The 19,430-nt window shown below is 40.6% G+C and overlaps 1 protein-coding gene across 9 annotated transcripts in view; it reads right to left on the bottom strand.

Moving 5' to 3' along the window:
* The window catches only part of THSD7A (thrombospondin type 1 domain containing 7A), a 634,694-nt gene that overhangs the window by 269,799 nt on the left and 345,465 nt on the right, over positions 1-19,430 (bottom strand). For all 9 annotated transcript variants that reach the window (XM_073333830.1, XM_073333827.1, XM_073333831.1 and 6 more), the window contains 2 exons: positions 5,917-6,165; positions 3,655-3,836 (listed from right to left, as the gene is read on the bottom strand). In XM_073333830.1, coding sequence (XP_073189931.1) covers positions 3,655-3,836; positions 5,917-6,165 — 431 coding nt within the window. The remainder of the gene's footprint in view (positions 1-3,654; positions 3,837-5,916; positions 6,166-19,430) is intronic.

Raw genomic sequence — 19,430 nt, 5'->3', positions numbered from 1 at the left:
TGTAAATTACTCACTGAGGTTTTGTTCTTCAAAAATGCATATAATAATATAGTTGAACTCATTAGAAAACTATTTTATGTTAACTATATAGAGCTAGGTGCTTATAAGACCCCAATCACCACATCAACCATTCAACTCATTAACACTACACCTGTTAAGCATGGAATTTTTATTATTCACATTCCACAGATGGAAAAGGAGTACTTGTGGCACCTTAGAGACTAACCAATTTATTTGAGCATAGTCTCTAAGGTGCCAGAAGTACTCCTTTTCTTTTTGCGAATACAGACTAACACGGCTGTTACTCTGAATTCCGCAGATGGAAACTTTTTCCAAGATCACATATGAAGTCTGTGGCAAAACTAGGAATTGAACCCAAATCTCTCAAGTCCATTCCAAACACCTTAACCACAAGATCATCCTCCCGCTTTCATGGTGTCACTTGAATTGATATGTGGACAGAGTTGGCATTGGGCTTTGTTGCAAGGATAGGTTCCTGGGTTAGCGTTTCTGTTGTATGGTGTGTGATTGCTGGTGAGTATTTGCTTCAGGTTGTGGGGCTGTCTGTAAGCAAGAACAGGTCTGTCTCCCAAGTGACACCATCATAGGACCTAATCACATCAGCCATGCCAGCAGGGGCTCGTTCACCTGCACATCTACCAATGTGATATATGCCATCATGTGCCAGCAACGCCCCTCTGCCATGTACATTGGCCAAACCGGACAGTCTCTATGCAAAAGAATAAATGTACATAAACCTGACATCAGGAATCATAACATTCAAAAACCAGTTGGAGAACACTTCAACTTCTCTAATCGCTCAGTGACAGACTTAAAGGTGGCAATTTTGCAACAGAAAAGCTTCAAAAACAGATTCCAAGGAGAATCTGCTGAACTTGAATTAATATGCAAATCTTGGGAGACAGGCCAGTCCTTGCCTACAGACAGCCCCGCAACCTGAAGCAAATACTCACCAACAACCACATACCACACAACAGAACCACTAACCCAGGAACTTATCCTTGCAACAAAGCCCGTTGCCAATTGTGCCCACATATCTATTCAGGGGACACCATCACAGGGCCTAATAACATCAGCCACACTATCAGAGGCTCGTTCACCTGCACATCCACCAAAATGATATATGCCATCATGTGCCAGCAATGCCCCTCTGCCATTTACATTGGTCAAACTGGACAGTCTCTACGTAAAAGAATAAATGGACACAAATCAGATGTCAAGAATTATAACATTCATAAACCAGTCGGAGAACACTTCAATCTCTCTGGTCACGCAATCACAGACATGAAGGTCGCTATCTTAAAACAAAAAAACTTCAAATCCAGACTCCAGCGAGAAACTGCTGAATTGGAATTCATTTGCAAATTGGATACTATTAATTTAGGCTTAAATAGAGACTGGGAGTGGCTAAGACATTATGCAAGATAGCCTATTTCCCCTTGTTTTTTCCTACCCCCCCCCCAGATGTTCTGGTTTAACTTGGATTTAAACTTGGAGAGTGGTCAGTTTGGATGAGCTATTACCAGCAGGAGAGTGAGTTTGTGTGTGTATGGGGGTGGGGGTGTGTGTGAGAAAACCTGGATTTGTGCTGGAAATGGCCCACCTTGATTATCATGCACATTGTAGGGAGAGTGGTCAGTTTGGATGAGCTATTACCAGCAGGATAGTGAGTTTGTGGTTTTTGGGACGGGGGTGAGAGAACCTGGATTTGTGCAGGAAATGGCCCAACTTGATTATCATGCACATTGTGTAAAGAGTTGTCACTTTGGATGGGCTATCACCAGCAGGAGAGTGAATTTGTGTGGGGGGGTGGAGGGTGAGAAAACCTGGATTTGTGCTGGAAATGGCCCAACCTGATGATCACTTTAGATAAGCTATTACCAGCAGGACAGTGGGGTGGGAGGAGGTATTGTTTCATATTCTCTGTGTGTATATAAAGTCTGCTGCAGTTTCCACGGTATGCATCTGATGAAGTGAGCTGTAGCTCACGAAAGCTCATGCTCAAATAAATTGGTTAGTCTCTAAGGTGCCACAAGTACTCCTTTTCTTTTTGCGAATACAGACTAACACGGCTGTTACTCTGAAACCTATGCAAACTAGATACCATTAACTTAGGTTTGAACAGAGATTGGGAATGGCTCAGTCATTACAAAAAGGTAGCCTGTTTCCTCTTGTTTTTTCCTACCCCCCCCAGATGTTCTGGTTTAACTTGGATTTTAACTTGAATAGTGGTCAGTTTGGATGAGCTATTACCAGCAGGAGAGTGAGTTTGTGTGTGTATGGGGGTGGGGGGGATGTGAGAACCTGGATTTATGCAGGAAATAGCCCAGCTTGATTGTCATGCACATTGTGTAAAGAGTTGTCACTTTGGATGGGCTATCACCAGCAGGAGAGTGAATTTGTGTGGGGGGGTGGAGGGTGAGAAAACCTGGATTTGTGCTGGAAATCACTTTAGATAAGCTATTACCAGCAGGACAGTGGGGTGGGAATAGGTATTGTTTCATATTCTCTGTGTATATATAAAGCCTGCTGCAGTTTCCACGATATGCATCTGAGGAAGTGAGCTGTAGCTCACGAAAGCTTATGCTCTAATAAATTGGTTAGTCTCTAAGGTGCCACAAGTCCTCCTTTTCTTTTTGCGAATACAGACTAACACGGCTGTTACTCTGAAATCAGTCATTACACTAATTGAATCTATTTCCCCATGTTAAGTATCCTCACACCTTCATGTCAACTGTCCAAAATGGGTCATCTTGATTATCACTTCAAAAGTTTTTTTCCCCCTGCTGATAATAGCTCCTCTTAATTAATTAGTCTCTGACAGTTGGTATGGGTACTTCCACCTTTTCATGTTCTCTCTATGTATAAATATCTTCTTACTATATGTTCCATTCTATGCATCCAATGAAGTGGGCTGTAGCCCACAAAAGTTTATGCTCAAATAAATTTGTTAGTCTCTGAGGTGTCACAAGTACTCCTGTTCTTTTAGTTTGCAGAGATTCTCTTCATATAAACCTTTTTTTTCCCCCTTTTTCAATTTTGGGAGTACAAATCCACACAAGCATCAAGTTGAGTTACAGTTTTACACAAAAACAAGAACTCTACCTGAAAGTCAGCCAAAACCATCACATTTTGTCTGGTTTCAAGTAAAAACCAAGTTTATTGCTCTTTTTGAACCTGTAAAGTCACTTCACATATATATTTCCATGGTGACTTTACACATGCATTTACTTTTTTCTCTTTCTAGGTGTAACCTATACAAGCACAGAGAGGTTAAAATGACTTGCACAAGGTCACAGAAAATCTCTGGCAGAACCAGGACTAGAACCCACAGTTTCTGACTCCCAGTCTTGTATGTTTCTTACCACAAAACCATCCTACAGTTAAGGAAGCCTTCAGGAAGTCTTATGAAAAAACAGTTCAGAGTAAGATACGGACATTTGCAGGATAAAGAATGAACCCATCCCTCCTGGAATTAAATATTTCCATTTAAATTAGATTTTAAAAAATAGATCACAGTAACCTATAATAAAATAAGACACATGTGACAGAAGACAACGGAGGTCAAAAAGCTCCGGCATGCTGAAGTGTTCAGTTTTCACACTAATTCAATTGCAAGTGAATGAAATTTACCTTCTTTTTCCTTGAGGGTATTTAAATAGGAGAGGAGATTTTCATTAGCTTGCACACAGTACACCTCACGGGTTTGAATTCCACCTCCACACAGAGCTGTCTGATTCCCTCGTCTTTTGTCCTGTTGGCTAAGTAAAGGGTCAACACGACATTCTGTCCACTCTGTGGTTCTCCAGCCATATCTGAATCAAAGTAATTGCAAATTGGGTGAATTAATTCTTTAAAACATGTAAAGCCACACAAGGTAATATTTGATTATACAAGGCAAAGTGCCCTAATATTTCTGACTCATTATCTAGAAGGATTGGCTCCCCAAAAATCTTTATTTTACAGGTATGCATGAGATTTGATATTCTACACTGATGGAACTATTTTCCTCATTATTTCATTTTTGAAAAGGTTACATTTAGGAAGATCTTTATTTAATTTTAACCAGTGGAATTTATTATTTTACTGCAAGAAAGAATAATAATGTTGCATGGAAAGAAATTGAGTTTTATGCTCAGATCTGCCAATCCCCAGATTTGTGACTCTTAGCACTTGTTTAGAACTAGACAGCTAGAATAAAGCAACATAAAACAAAAATCAGAGAAATGTGCACACTGAGAAACATTAGCCCCGAAAGAATAAAAAAGGAAAAGCCTCCAATTTACCTTTGATAAGAAGCATGAATGGTCCTCCTGCATACCAAGGCAAAACTATAATTGTACTTTTTTTCCCCCAAAAAAATTATTTCAGTGAGTTCTTTTTTCACCATCAAGAGTAAGATGGCTTCTCTGCAGTGCTCAAGCCTCCCTGCTGAGTACTGACGAATGAAGAGAAGCTGTGAGCTTTCTCATCAGCGAGTGCATAAGAAAGAAGGTCTGTGACTCCAACTTAAAACCCCAGTCAGACTTATGAATTGAAAGAAATGTCACAGGATTCTCTGCCCAACAAGTACTTTAAGAAGATATGAAGGGTATCATTTCCTGATGCTGCTGAAGATGGAGAATGATGATATTTCTCCTCTTCAAGGAAAATTATGTTCCATAGTCAAAATGCACAGATGCAAAATGGCATAACATCAAATGCTATTTCCCCAACAGCTCTTCTCAGGCAGATAAAGAAAAAGCACAGTTGTGACTATTAATATTAATCTCAGTTAGATGCTAATGATGAAAGCAATCTCCTGAATCTAAAGTACTTGCTTGCTGTCAAACTTCCTACACTCTAAACATAACTAAATTTATTTATTACCACTTTTAGCCTCTTCCCCTTTTAGAGCTCAGTCTTGCCTTCTTTAATCAGCCTAAACTCCCAATGAAGTCAGATAGGAGTTTGGCTACTCAAGGAATACATACCAGCTTCTTACTGTGTAAGTCACTTGGTATGTGATTGTGTGCCCTGTACTTCAAACAATAATGGATTCTAGAAGGAAGGATCTGTGGGAAAAATAACCACTGAATCAATAAATTGGTTTTACTATGCCCTTAAAGCTGGTTCAAAGCAGTGCACATAAGTGTACCAGTGTGTATACACATGTTCACATTTACAAAGTCAGCATTTACAAAGTCAAGTGAGATATTTCTCTATATTTAGAGTAGGAAGTAACTTCAGTACAACTGCAACTAAATGCAAATGTTAGCTTTAGTGGGATCGCTGAATATGCACACATATCAACCAAACCCTAGTATTTTCTTTTAAATTTATTTGTACTGTCAATCAAATCATTTTCAATGTCTTGCACTCTCCCACTGGAAGTACAGTATTCATTCTGATGGGGTGGGGTACACATTAACAGTTTGGATCAGTTTGGAGGAGCTATTACCAGCAGGAGAGTGAGTTTGTGTGTGTATGGGGGTGGGGGGGGATGTGAGAAAACCTGGATTTGTGCAGGAAATAGCCCAACTTGATTATCATGCACATTGTGTAAAGAGTTGTCACTTTGGATGGGCTATCACCAGCAGGAGAGTGAATTTGTGTGGGGGGGTGGAGGGTGAGAAAACCTGGATTTGTGCTGGAAATGGCCCACCTGATGATCACTTTAGATAAGCTATTACCAGCAGGACAGTGGGGTGGGAGGAGGTATTGTTTCATATTCTCTGTGTATATATAAAGTCTGCTGCAGTTTCCACAGTATGCATCCGATGAAGTGAGCTGTAGCTCACGAAAGCTTATGCTCAAATAAATTGGTTAGTCTCTAAGGTGCCACAAGTACTCCTTTTCTTTTTGCGAATACAGACTAACACGGCTGTTACTCTGAAACCTGTCATTAACACTTACGTAACACACGGCGCCACACCATCTCCTTGAGAGCTACATTGCTCTGTTTCTTCTAGTTCTGGGCATTCACTTTCACTGCCAATAGGAAACTGCTTAATGGTCCGTGTTCTTGTACGATTTCCTTTAGGGGATGTCATATCAAAACATGTTTTGGAACAGGGGCTCCACTCAGACCACTCCGACACCTGGCACTCCTTAGTGATCACACAGGACTGGAAGGTAATTGGCAACTTGTCTTGTTGGCAAAAGCTGTAAAAGAGCAGCAAGTTTTTAAATACCTGTGTCTACAAGCAGTTATGAATCCCTATACGAATATGCTATTCCCTGAACTGAACAATGAACACACTTAGGAAGCACTTATTTCTGCTGAGATCTGCGGATTATTTTGAAGACATGTTAGGCCACATCTTGTAAGTCCTCATTCACACAAAGCTTCCTCTGACTTTAATTGTCTAAATAAGAATTGGGTGAGTAAGATTTTGTGGATATGGCCAGTCAAATACCGTACAGCACAATGCTTTTTAGGGAGAGAAAAAGCAATAATGTTTTAAAGAAATATTGGGGTCAAATGTTAAATATAAATTTTTACCTACCTGTCTTCACTGTATGATAATAAAATAAATGAAAACAAATCACAGTTTCCATTACTTTTTTTGTTTTGTTTTTAGTTCCACATTGGTTTGTTTGGCATTTTTGAAAAAAGGAATGATCAGCATCAGAGGTGCTCACAATGTGAAAATGGCTGGTCAGACAGTGCTGGCTCCTCCTCAGTGGCAGCTGATCAATTACTTTAAAAGACAGCTACAAATACATTAAATACTTTCCATGTAAGCAATTGATATAGTTGCCACAGAGACATAACATAATCTGTAGGAGTCTGAAGGGAGTTGTTGTGGCTGTATCAAGATATAGCCCACACTATGAAATGGAGCATAAATGTGGCCTTCAATTCCCTTTTCCTAAGGCAATCTATCTGCTTCAACTCTGTCTGAGGTTGGCTTCACTCACAATGTTATATAGACTTTCAGGGAGACTTATGTTCCTAAGTGCCTACATAACTTTGGAAAGGGGACTTCTGTTCTTTTGAAAAAAATTATTCTACAGAGAAAAGTTAACCCGTTTGCTTTATAGTTTGATTCACAATAAGAAAAAAAAAATCAACAGCAAAACTCAAGTAAAACAGCATCTTGACTAGACTGGTCATAATACCAATTCTTTAATCATAGTTATAATAATTCATATTCATCATACTTGTTCTAATATAGGCTACTCAGTTTTGATTTAACTGTAACCAGTCAGGAAAAGATCTACAGTGACGTGTAGATAGTTCAGTGTAAACTCTGCTCAGTGTATAGCAACAGTAAAAAAAGCAAACAAATGTTTTGATGTATTTAGAATGGTATAGAAAATAATACTGAAAATATTATAATGTCATTACACAAATCAATGGCATACCTTTCCCAGGAATACTATATTCATTGCTGGTTATTTTATTTAACACAAGATATAGCAGAAAAAGAAGGGGGTCTCAACTGAGGCCAAGATCTTAGCATGATTTTAAAAAGGATTCAACATTTATGATGGCTATATTAGGAATGAACACATATTTTATATGAATATGCTTCTGCTTCATCATAAAAGACAACTACTAACTTATGGGGGAATATGAAAAACTTCCCTTGGGGAAAAGTTATTCTATACTAGACCATTATGAGATTTTTTGCACATTCCTTTGACGTATCAGGCACTGAACTATATAGACCACTGGTCAGATTGGGTATGGCAATTTCTATGTTCCTAACAGCAGGTACATATGTATTGATTCTGCATGGAAACACTTTTTAATGACTGTGAACAAGAGCCATATTCCATGTGGATTCTTATATGTACAGTGTTTGTGGATCCTTCTGGATGAAAGGTGCTAGACTACCATTCCCCTCCCGAGTTCCCTACGGATATTAATGGCACTTTTCTAGCAAATAATATTCGAGTGGAAAGTATGCATAAAGAGCAGACAAACAAATATACTCTTCAGCCATGTTTGATCCTAGGGGAATTTAATTAGGGGCCTACCTTGTCATAGTTTCATGCACAGAATTGGTGTTTAACTACACAGCAGCTTTGGTGTGGATCAGAGGCAGATTATCACCTAATAATGTGGGAGAACAAAATATAGACCTAAATCATATGACTAGGATTCAGTGTTGTATCTCCACAAGGGCAAGTAGGACAAAGATGGATTTAAGTTACCTTTTTACCTAATTATTATGGGCTTCTCCAGGAGCTGGTGTAGCCTATAATAATCTGGTGTAGCTGGCGTAGCTTCTGGAGTAGGGTAGAGCAGCCAGAAATTGTTCTACTTTATGAATCCTCTCTTCATTCCACCCACTCAAGCTGCCTATGGGCTGGTCTGCAGTCCAGGACACCCAAGAATCCCCGGAGTAGCATAGGCTATGAATATTCCTCTCCTGTCCCCTTCCCGCCCATGGCACACCCTCTAAACTAGGCTTGCAAGGGGGGGTCTGCATAGTTCTAGTTTCAGTGCTCTATGTAGTACTTGAGGAGGGCAGTTCTGTCCCACCAGGCTTTGGGGCTTTCACAGCACCTGTACACTTCTACAGGAGCCCTACAGGGGCTGTAGCAGAGTCCAGAATCCTACTCCATGAACTTACCATTTCAAGTAGGACACTGGACAGAGTTACAAATGAAAGAGAGAGAACAAAATGTGAGAAAAGTATAAATATATTAAGGGTGAACTGTAAGGCTAAAGTGAAAACTGAGCTGAGCCCAGACATACATCCTGAATGCCTATACTAAGCAGGTAGTTGGGAGCATTTATCAGCAAAGGAGCATTTTTCAGAAGGTATTTCTCTACTTTGTAAAATCATCTGGTATTTCTTAGTTCACCAAAGACCTCCATAGAATGCATCATCCCATGATATCCCTGAAAACAGGTGCTTGTAACACACCAAGTGTCTTACTAAAATCAAGTAAAAAGAAAAGGAGTACCTGTGGCACCTTAGAAACTAAAATTTATTTGAGCATAAGCTTTTGTGAGCTACACTCAAGAAAGCTTATGCTCAAATAAATTTGTTAGTCTCTAAGGTGCCACAAGTACTCCTTTTCTTTTTGCAAATACAGACTAACACGGCTGCTACTCTGAAACCTAGTAGTTTGGTTCATCTTTTGTTCTTCCATATTAATAGGCCAGATCCTGACACTGACTTTCATTCAAAGCTTTCATAATGTTGGAAATTCTGCACATGAGAGCGTGGCAGGAGATGGCCCTTAACTAACTTCCCCTTTGACTACAAGGTGAATGAACAGCAAACTTCATACACATGCAGTTGAATGTTTACAATAATTTTCTCTCTGGGGAAGTGACTGTCCCTTTCTAAACACTTGAGTATTACAATCCTTAGATTTGTCTTCTCCGTTGTTTCACTACATTTGTTATAGCTTGGCACCAGCTGTCAGGTTGAGTGAAATGTTTCCTCTTATGGTGATGCCAACATCAGTATCTGAACTGATTAGCGGAGGAAGCCTAAATATACCCACAATGCATTGGCAGAATAGCCTGAGCCTCTTCTGGGACTTTCAATTGGCTTTGTAGATGAGCACCAACCCTTCCAAAATGTGAACATTTGCTTTACAGAAACAATGTGGGTAAGGTAATATCTTTTACTGGACATATTTTTGTTGGCGAGACAGACAAGTTTTCAAGCTTACACAGAGCTGTTCTTCAGGTCCCTTTTCATCGGGTCACCTGAAAAGAGCTCTGTGTAAGTGTTAAAGCTTAGAAGTTGGTCCAATAAAAGATATTATCTTACCACCTTGTCTCTCTAATATCCCAGGACCAAAATGGCTACAACAACACTGCATACAACATTTGATTAGTTTGTTAACTTGTAATGCATATAACTGACTTTGACGTCTAGCCGAAAAACTGCTCGAAATGTAGCTGTCAAATCCTATATACTTCAAAATGGGACGGAAGAATATTGTGCACTAACCCAATATTTTATTTATATATATATATATGACTACTTTTATATTAAACACATGTTAAAATTAGAGCTGAGAAAACTTCAGAATTTCCATCCCATCTGACGTTTCAACATATGTTTTTGTCTCAAACCAGGACAAAAAGTTGCATTTTTGAATTATTTTGTGAAATGGAAATTCTGAAAAATTTCACATTGGAAATGTCAAACATTTTATTTCAACATTTTCAACTGAAACAAAACTTTTTTTGACATTCCCAAAATCAAAATGTTTCATTTTATTTTGTTGAAATGACCCAATACGCACAGTTTCAAGTCATTTCAACATCAAGCCATGTTCTTCCACTTCAGCACATTGCCTCATAGGAGTTGTAGATCAGTAGCCTGATGCCTCAATTCTTCCCAGTAGGCCAGGCACCATGGGCCAGACAACTCCTCACCACATAGCATATTGCATTGTGGGAAATGTAGTCCCTCAGGGAGCTCAGCAGAACGGACCTCACATGGGGACCTGAACCACAACTCCTATAAGGCAATGCGCTGATAGGGAAATGTAATTTAATGTTTTACTGACCTGATTTAAAGCAATTTTTTTGGTCAATTCAACAAAACAAAATATTCTCATTTGGGTTGAACTGATGTGAAATTAAATATTTCATACACATTTACCTGATGGAAAAACAAATTTTTAGATTTTCCATCAGAAAAAAATTGATTGAGCAGAAACTGGATTTTATCCTGGAAAATCTTTCAGACAGAAAATTGCCAACAGCTCAATTTAAATTTAAGCACTTGTTTTGTATAAAGAACTGAATCCAATGAAGAATCCATTTCCACAAAATTTCATCGAGATCCATTATATTAAACTCTGTTGATAGATCTAAGAGAATGGACATTGTACCCTTGTCCACTTCTAGGAGAAGATCAAACACTATTGACACAAATATCCTCATTTCCATATCCAAAATATGACCCCAGACTGACGCAGATGAAAATACAGCTGAAGATGGCTCAACTGTACTTCTATCATGTTACTATTCCTATTATTCATTTTTAATTGTTTTTAATAGACAAAAGAAAGTGCTTTAATAGACAAAAGAATAACAGGACTAAATGACAAGCAAGTGGTTAAGAAGAATATAAAATTAATCTATTTTTATAATAACTGTAAAACGGATTAGTCCTCCTTTTTTATTGGCCACAATACAAGCATCGTCAAAATAATACTGTAAGCCAACTGACAATACTGAGAGCTTTGTACTGGCTGCTAATATTATTTAGCTAGATTTAAGAATTAAAAGCAAGCTGACTTACTAACCCATTCTGTTATTTATTTACATCCTAACGTCCTTCCCTATTTAAAATTTACACTATTTACATGTAACTATTGACAAATAATTGCTAGCATCATAAATCATGGACAGGAAATCTTTTTACTGTCAAATAAGCCTTTGCCTTTTGCAAGGCGCTGGAGCCTGTAACAATTAGTAAAAGAAGCAGGATAAAAGCAAATTAACTGGAGTATATTGTTTCAACATTTGCTTTTCTTTGAGCAAATTAGATAGACTATTAGAGCTAATTGCAAACTGCCATTATCAAGAGTTTTCTTTCATTTTGCAAGCAGCAGGAAAAGACATATTGGATTTCAAGAACTATAAGCAGTGGTGAGCTGGAGCCGGTTCACACCAGTTCACTGGAACCGGTTGTTAAATTTAGAAGTCCTTTTAGAACCAGTTGTCCCTCTCTAAAAGGGCTTCTAAATTTAACAACTGGCCAAAAGTGGCGCCTTAGGCTCCAACTCCGTGGGTGCTCCGGAGCTGGAACACCCCCGGGGAAAATTTGGTGGGTTCAGCTCCCCGCCCGTCCCCAGCTCACCTCCGCTCTGACTCCGCCCCGCTCTGCTTCTCCACCCCCCCCCGCCCCTGGTTTCCTGTGAATCAGCTGTTCACACGCAAAGCCTGGGAGGGCTGAGAAGCAAGTGGCAGCTACGCGCTCAGGCCCAGGGAGGTGGAGGCGAGCTGGGGCGGAGGCGGGCGGAGAAGCAGAGCGGGACGGCGCATTCAGGGGAGAAGGCAGAGGTGGAGTGGATGTGAGCTGAGGCCGGGCGCGGGGTGGGGAGCTGCCGGTGGGTGCTGTGCACCCACCAAATTTTCCCCGTGGGTGCTCCAGCCCCAGAACACCCATGGAGTTGGTGCCTAAGGCGCCACTTTTGATGTGATCATTGGGTTGGGAAGTGGCCGCTCCCCCTGCTCCCCCCCTAGCTACGCTTCCCTGCCCCTAGGAGCCAGAGGGACCTGCCGGATGCTTCCTGGGAGCTGCCCCAGGACTGGTCCCTCTGGCTCTTAGGGGCAGGGTGGGAACCCACTACGGTGGCCCACGAGACCCTCCTGCCCGGTTCTGGGGACAGTCAGGGAAGGGAATAGGGTGGGGGGCCGGAGGTGGGGGTGTCAAGGAACGCGGGGGTTGGATGGGGCAGGAGTCCCCGGGGGCAGGGGTGGGCCACGACCCCCTCGTGGGGTGAAGAGGGAACCGGTTGTTAAGATTTTGGCCATTCATCACTGCCTATAAGTCTCAGTACTGCATTCTGACTGAAGGTGGAACTACTGGACCAACATATTTAAATTTCCAAGGTTGTGTAATTCTTTAAATAAGGCTCAGCCCAAAACACGATTGGGATTGTGACTGAGCTCTAGTCCCTCTGGAGTTAGAGCTGAAACCAGATTGTAATCTTGTTTTTCAGTTTTCTACCTTCCATACACAAACATCCCAAATTAATTGAAAACAAACTAATTACAATAACTCCTCACTTAACGCCGTAATTATGTTCCTGAAAAATGCTACTTTAAGCGAAACGATATGAAGAAAATCCAATTTCCCCATAAGAATTACTGTAAATAGGGGGGATTAGGTTCCAGGGAATGCCTTACTGCTAAATGATGAACTAGCACTTGGCTGAGCCCTCAAGGGTTAACACATTGTTGTTAATGCAGCTTCACACTCTACAAGGCAGCATGAATGGAGGGAGGGGAGACAGCATGGCAGAGAGAGACAGACACACACTGTGTGTGTGTGTGTGAGAGAGAGAGAGATGCACATTGCCCCTTTAAGTACGCTGACCCCACTCGAAGTACACTGCTTTTTTAAGTTGATCAGCAAGTTGAGACAGCAGCTTCTGCCAGCAAGCTCCCTCCATCCTGAGCCCTATCCACTCACCAAGTGTCTTTGAGGCATAATGTCTCCTGATGCTTACCCTGGATTACTTACCCCGAATTAAAGCTATTGCAGGGGTGGGGGGGGGGGGCGATTAAGCTAAAACACAGATACACTTGTGTACACTTACACAAATGAATAGCCTGTTGGGGCTCTCATGTTGCTTACTGAACTATTTGAAGTACAGCAGAAAAAGGTTAGTCATACAATTATGGGATTTTACATCTTTTACTGGGGTTTTCGTCACACTGTCCTGGGCCCAACACCAATTACCAGTGGGAATAGGAAGAAAGAATAAAGAAATGGCTTTGCAGGCTGCCTAGCCAGTTCTACTGAAACCAGAATTAGAACATTAGAACTGTCCAGGATATTGGGGATGCCTTTCAAAACTGTATTTTTGTTCTGTGTTGGTACAGTACCTAGCACACTGGGGTCCTGGCCCATGTGTGGAGGTCCGAGGCAAAACAATAATACATATACATTAATTAGTTAAAACCTAGGACAGTTCCTGCACAATTAGGACATCTAACTAATCTGGAAAGCAAAACTAACAGAAATGTGAGCTTCACACCAGGACATCTCACATATTCTGAGACATCATTCCACAAATTAAACATTTAATCCTGGACTACTTCAACTGCCTTTTATGTTCAAATACAGGAAGGCAATGACATGGGGTTTACAAGTCTAATATGAGATTTCACAGTGGAGTACGTTTCATTCACAATAAACTCAATGTATTCATCAGAGCTCAGATTTAACAAGAACTAATATTTGCTACTTCTACAGACACAGTATAGCAAGATGCCTGATAAATAAAGTAAATTCAAGTCAAGCCATCTTTTTGGTTAGTGTCCCTCTCCCCCCCTCCCTCCCATCCTTTCTATTCCTCCTATTTTGCCTCTTATCAGCTTTGACTTATTGTCATTTTTTTTCCCTTTTATGGTATTTTCTCACCTATTACTCCCTACTTTAATTCCCATTATACTAGAGGTCTGTTACATTTATTTTCCCTCAAGCTGATTTTCCTTTTGATTACATTCAAATTCTTCCATTGTTCTGAAATGAATAACATGGCTACGATTCAGCAGGGAGACTGCTGCCAAAAAACTCTGGGCACTTAGGAGAAACAAAAGTAGTGGCAGACTGAGTCGTTATTTCCAGCTCTGAATTCAATAAAGCCTCCTATGTATTAAAAAGAACATTAATTCAGGATTAAATCACTAAGAAATACCAACAGTAGTAAATAAACTATTCAGATATACAGATTTAACTGTGTATGAAACAGTGATCTCTTGGAAGAAGAACAGACACAGGGAATGTCTACCGTGGCCAAAAAAAAGTCCCTGAGGCAACAAGTCTCAGAGACTGGTTGATAGACTCAGGCTTGTGGGGCTTTGTACTATGGCACGAAAAACAGCTGTGTAGATGTTCCAACACTGGCTAGAGCTTGTGCTCTGAAGCCCAATCCACTCCCCAGGCTTCAGAGCCAGAGCTGTTATATCTACACAGTTTTAGTACTGTAACACTAAGCCGAGTCTGTAGACCTGGGCTCTGAGACTTGCTCCTGTGAGGGCTTTTTTTGTTTGGCGCCATGTAGAGGCTAAAGTTCTTTATATTTTAGAGTATACTGTCAAATAATGTGATGCGTTTTAACCTTTTATTGCTGTTAGTTTTTCCTCCTTAGTTACTCTTTCACCTAAGACTTGTGGATTTTATTTTTTCATTGACTTCTGGGGCAAGATCCTAACTCCTGCTCCAGCCCCTTTACACAGCATAAAAGGGCTTGAGCAGCATAAAAGTTCCTGTACAGCTGGTAGAGGATTCCTCCAGTGCAAGAACTGTGGAAGACAGCCACAGGGCTGTCTCCTGCAGAGCACCTCACAAGCTTAGATGTCGGCCCAGAGCTAGCTATGTTATGCTGGAGATCTCTCTAGCTCCCATAGCAGCCTAGTGTTGGGAGAACAGCCCTGCTCCCCTACAAGTTCTACTCTGTGCCTCTTAGGGTATGTCTACACTACAGCTGGAGGTGTCATTTCTAACTCGGGCAGACATACCTGCAATAGCGTTTATCGAGTAGCATGCTAAAAATAGCAGCGAAGGCATAAGGATGGGCTTGCCGTCTGAGTACAATCCCATCGGAAACCCTAGGTACATTCTCTGGTGGCTAGCCTGTCCCACTGCTTGTACCTCTGCAGCTACACTTCCATGTTTAGTGTGCTAGCTCAGGGTTACAGTGAGCATGCCTACCTGAGGTGGAAGTTACATCTCTAGGGCAGACATACCCTCACATTAGCTACTTTGCTCTGCATCTCGATGGGTATGTCAGCACTTACACCACAACAGCAGCCCAGGTGCAACGCTGTGTGTCACTTCAATGTAGACACTACCTACTCTGTCAGGAGGGGTTCTCCCTTCAGCATACGTAATCCATCTCCCTGAGAGGTGGCAGGTAGGTCAATAGAAGAATTCTTCCATGAACCTAATACTATCTAAACACCAGGGGCTAGGCTGGCATAGTTCTGTATCTCAGGGGTGTAGATTTTTCACACACCTGAGAGACATAGCTATCCCAATGTAAGTTCCCAGTGCAGACCAGCCCTGAAATTCTACATTACATTAAGGATGATAAACAAAGAGGGGCTGATCTACAACTTTTAGTTCTTTACCATTTCTTGAAGTTGGCATTTTAGGGTTATCTAATGATTTGTTGCCTTATTTTACCTAAGGAACCAAAGCAATATTAGTACATAGGAACTTTCAAACTGGATCAGACCCCAGGTGCTTCAGTGGAAGATGCAAGAACCATACAGTAGGCAGATGTCGGATAATCTACCTCCATCAGGAAGGTGTTATCCTCATCCCTAATAGTTATAAATTGGTATAAGGCTGAAACACGAGTTTTTTATCCCTTCCAACATTCTTTTTTTTCCTTATTAACTAGTATAGCTCTGGTTAGTCATGTTATCTATATAAATTTGCAATTCTTGGCCTCAACAAAGTCCTGTGGCAATGACTTTCATGGTCTAATTATGTACGGAGTGAAAAAAAAATCCTTTTATCAATTTTGAATCTGCCACCTCTCTCTTTTAATGAATAACCCACTGTTCTTGTGTTGAGAGACGGAAGCTCTCTGATCTACCTTCTCTATTTATTCATCTTCTCAAATCCTCTGTTGTTTCTTTATATATTTTGTCATGTCCCCCTCTTATAATTCTCCTTTCTAAAGTAATCTCAGTCTTTCAATCTCTTTTCATGTAAGAATTTTCCTGTGCTCCTCATAATTCTCATTGCTCTTCTCTGAACCTCCTCTCTGCAGGATCCTTTTTTAAAATGGGTGACTAATACTGCATACAGTATACTAGATGAGGTTGCACTATTGAATTATATACAGGCATTCACATTTTCTGTATTTTTCTCCCTATTGTTCCTTATGCATCCGAACCTCGATAGCTTTTTTGAACCAGAGCTGCACAGTGAGCTGTCCACGATTGTAATGTCCACGATTGTAATGTAGAACCCTGTAAGGTGTATGAGGAGTTCAATTTTTTTCACTGCAATGTGCATTACTTTAAAAAAAACTCTTTCCTTTTTCACCATCTATAGCAGGGATCAGCAACCTTTGGTACGTGGCCTGCCAGGGTAAGCCCCCTGACGGGCCAGGCGGCTTTGTTTACCTGCTGCGTTCACAGATTTGGCCAATCACAACTCCCAGTGGCCGCGGTTCACCGCTCCAGGTCAATGGGGGCTGCGGGAAGTGGTGCGGGCCGAGAGATGTGCTGGCCGCCACTTCCCACAGTCCCCATTGGCCTGGAGCGGTGAACTGCTGCCAGTGGAAGCTGTTATTGGCCAAACCTGTGGACGCAGCAGGTAAACAAAGCCGCCTGACCCGTCAGGGGGCTTACCCTGGCAGGCCATGTGCCAAAGGTTGCTGATCCCTGCTATAGATAGTGAAAAAGGAAAGTTTTTTTTTAAACACTGTTTTTTTTAAAAAATATTCTGCCTGGTTTATTAACCTACCCCATTACTGAATTAATAAGTAGGGAGAATTAAAAAAAAAACACCTTTAACCCCAGAAAACCCATATTTTGACTATGATGGGAGCTGGATCAAAAATGTAGTAAAACCAAACAAAACAAAAAACGGAGGAAGCACCTTCTAGGTGAGGATAAAAAAAAGTAGAACAGAGTCATCCACATATTGATGACGACAAAGCCAAAACCTTTTAATACCACCCCATTGGCCTCATATAAACACTGAAAAGGAGACGTGACAACAGAATCTTTCAGAACTCTAACCAGGGAACCTCTGGAGTATGAGAGCTACCACTCAGCATTACATGCTGGATTCAGAACCACTCAAACATCATTCTCCCAGCCTTGCCTGGGTCTCCAGCTCTGTTACCAATATTTCACGGTCAACTGCATCTAAAGTAGCATATAGATCTTAAAGCAGAAAGATGGGTATATGTTGTGTGTGTGTACCACAGCCAGAAAGGGCCAGGAAATATAAGGAATCTAGATAATGTGAGGTCTTCTGTCACAATTTTCACAATAGCCCTCGCCCAAAAAGAGAAAGTTAGAGGTGGAGTGGGGCAGGGAAAGTGTAATGGCAAGATTATTTGCATCGTATGACAGCTTCTTGAGCAACAATAGATAGATATAAATTACTTGAGTTTTTCCAGAAAGCTCATCCGCAAAGCAAAACCTGCCAAAGATCAGTGAGGGAAGATGTTACATTTATTCTCACCCCCCATAACAGTGTTGCAACCAGTAAATAAGCCAATCTGCTCTAAATCTCAACTAATTTTATCTTCAGAATAGACAGACAATTTAGAGAAATACTTAGCATGCATGTGAGTATAAGGAAACCATGATACACCGAGTGGTTGAACCATCTACTGATTGGGTCTTCACCAATACTCTGCTATATGGGGAAAAACAACAAAAACATTATTTGCCTCAGATTTAAGCACTCTAACCTCCCTCCTTTATTTTTCACCTGACTGTTAAGGAGCCTTTAAGTATGCCCCACACATGGATGCGGGGTTTTGGAACTAATGGATGGGAAGACAGCAAATCAATGTCCCAGCTGACTGTTAACAGCCTGTCCATCTGTCATACAGTGTTCTCCCTCAAAGAGCTTTTAAAACCTACTAGGCCCATTAATTTCCAAGAGTGGACAATGAAATGCTGTGCCATTCTTGGAGCAAAGGCACATATGGACTGTGAAGTAAATTGGCATGAAAGGATCTGTATAAAGGTAAAATATTTAATTCTGTTCTTAATAAAAACAACAGGAATTGTGAGAAAATTGTCTCCCCAGGTTGGAGCTACTGTTTTAGAATTGGGTGTCAGAACACGCATGGTGGAACACTGAGTGGGATCTAGAGCCTAATCCCACCATCAATATCTGCCCATAAGTGATGATTTGCTGGCTGGCATATATGTTTGTTTATTTAAGGAGGTTAATGAATGCCCACTTGTTTTTCTTCCCAGAGACAAACGTCACAGTATTCATCATGAGATGGTCATGATTAATTTTTGCTACAGCTGCACAGTTTGTTATCATTCATATTGTATATTGTGCAGAAACTCTTTAGTACCTTGTAGTACAATGGGAGGTTATATTCAACAATGCCTCTTTCATTCATTTACAAATTGAGTATTGTCTAGATAAGTGCTTTTCACAAGACTACTTTCCCATGATCATAAAATTTAAATTACTTCTGCAAGCAACAAAGGACAACAGCCAAAATATTTTTTTGGTGGGGAGGGGGGAAAGCTGTCCTAATATTACTGTGGGAAGAGGTGGGAAAGAAAAAGAAAAATTCTAAAAATACTAAAGAAAAGATACAATGAAGAACATGCCCAAAAGAACAAGTAGTACAGGGACCATTCATTTGGATTCAATAGGATACATGCACATCCAAACAAAGTGATGGGTAATCTGCCATGCCAGATCTAAAAACACTTAGCAATATTCTGCCTAGATGATTTATTAACTTCCTGATTTCATGCTTTTCTCTGCTAATAGGAATATTTTCTTCCTGTTTTAAACCATGTCATTATAATTCTGATCTTTAATTTAAGATGACACAAGAAAACATTGTGCTACCATCATAAAACTAATAGAGCGCCTGGCAAAGAAAAACAACATCTGAAACTTTGATGATAATCATCCAGTTCAAAGGTTAATGCCTCTGCACAAATCAAGTGTAAAATGAAAGTAGAGGATACTTATTGAACAGACAATGTCATGGTATTGAATCAAACAGAAGAAAGCTCTCACGCTCTCTCT

Source organism: Lepidochelys kempii, chromosome 2 (assembly GCF_965140265.1).
Source record: "Lepidochelys kempii isolate rLepKem1 chromosome 2, rLepKem1.hap2, whole genome shotgun sequence".
Lineage (NCBI taxonomy): Eukaryota > Metazoa > Chordata > Testudines > Cheloniidae > Lepidochelys > Lepidochelys kempii.
This window is presented reverse-complemented; position numbering and strand designations above follow the sequence as displayed.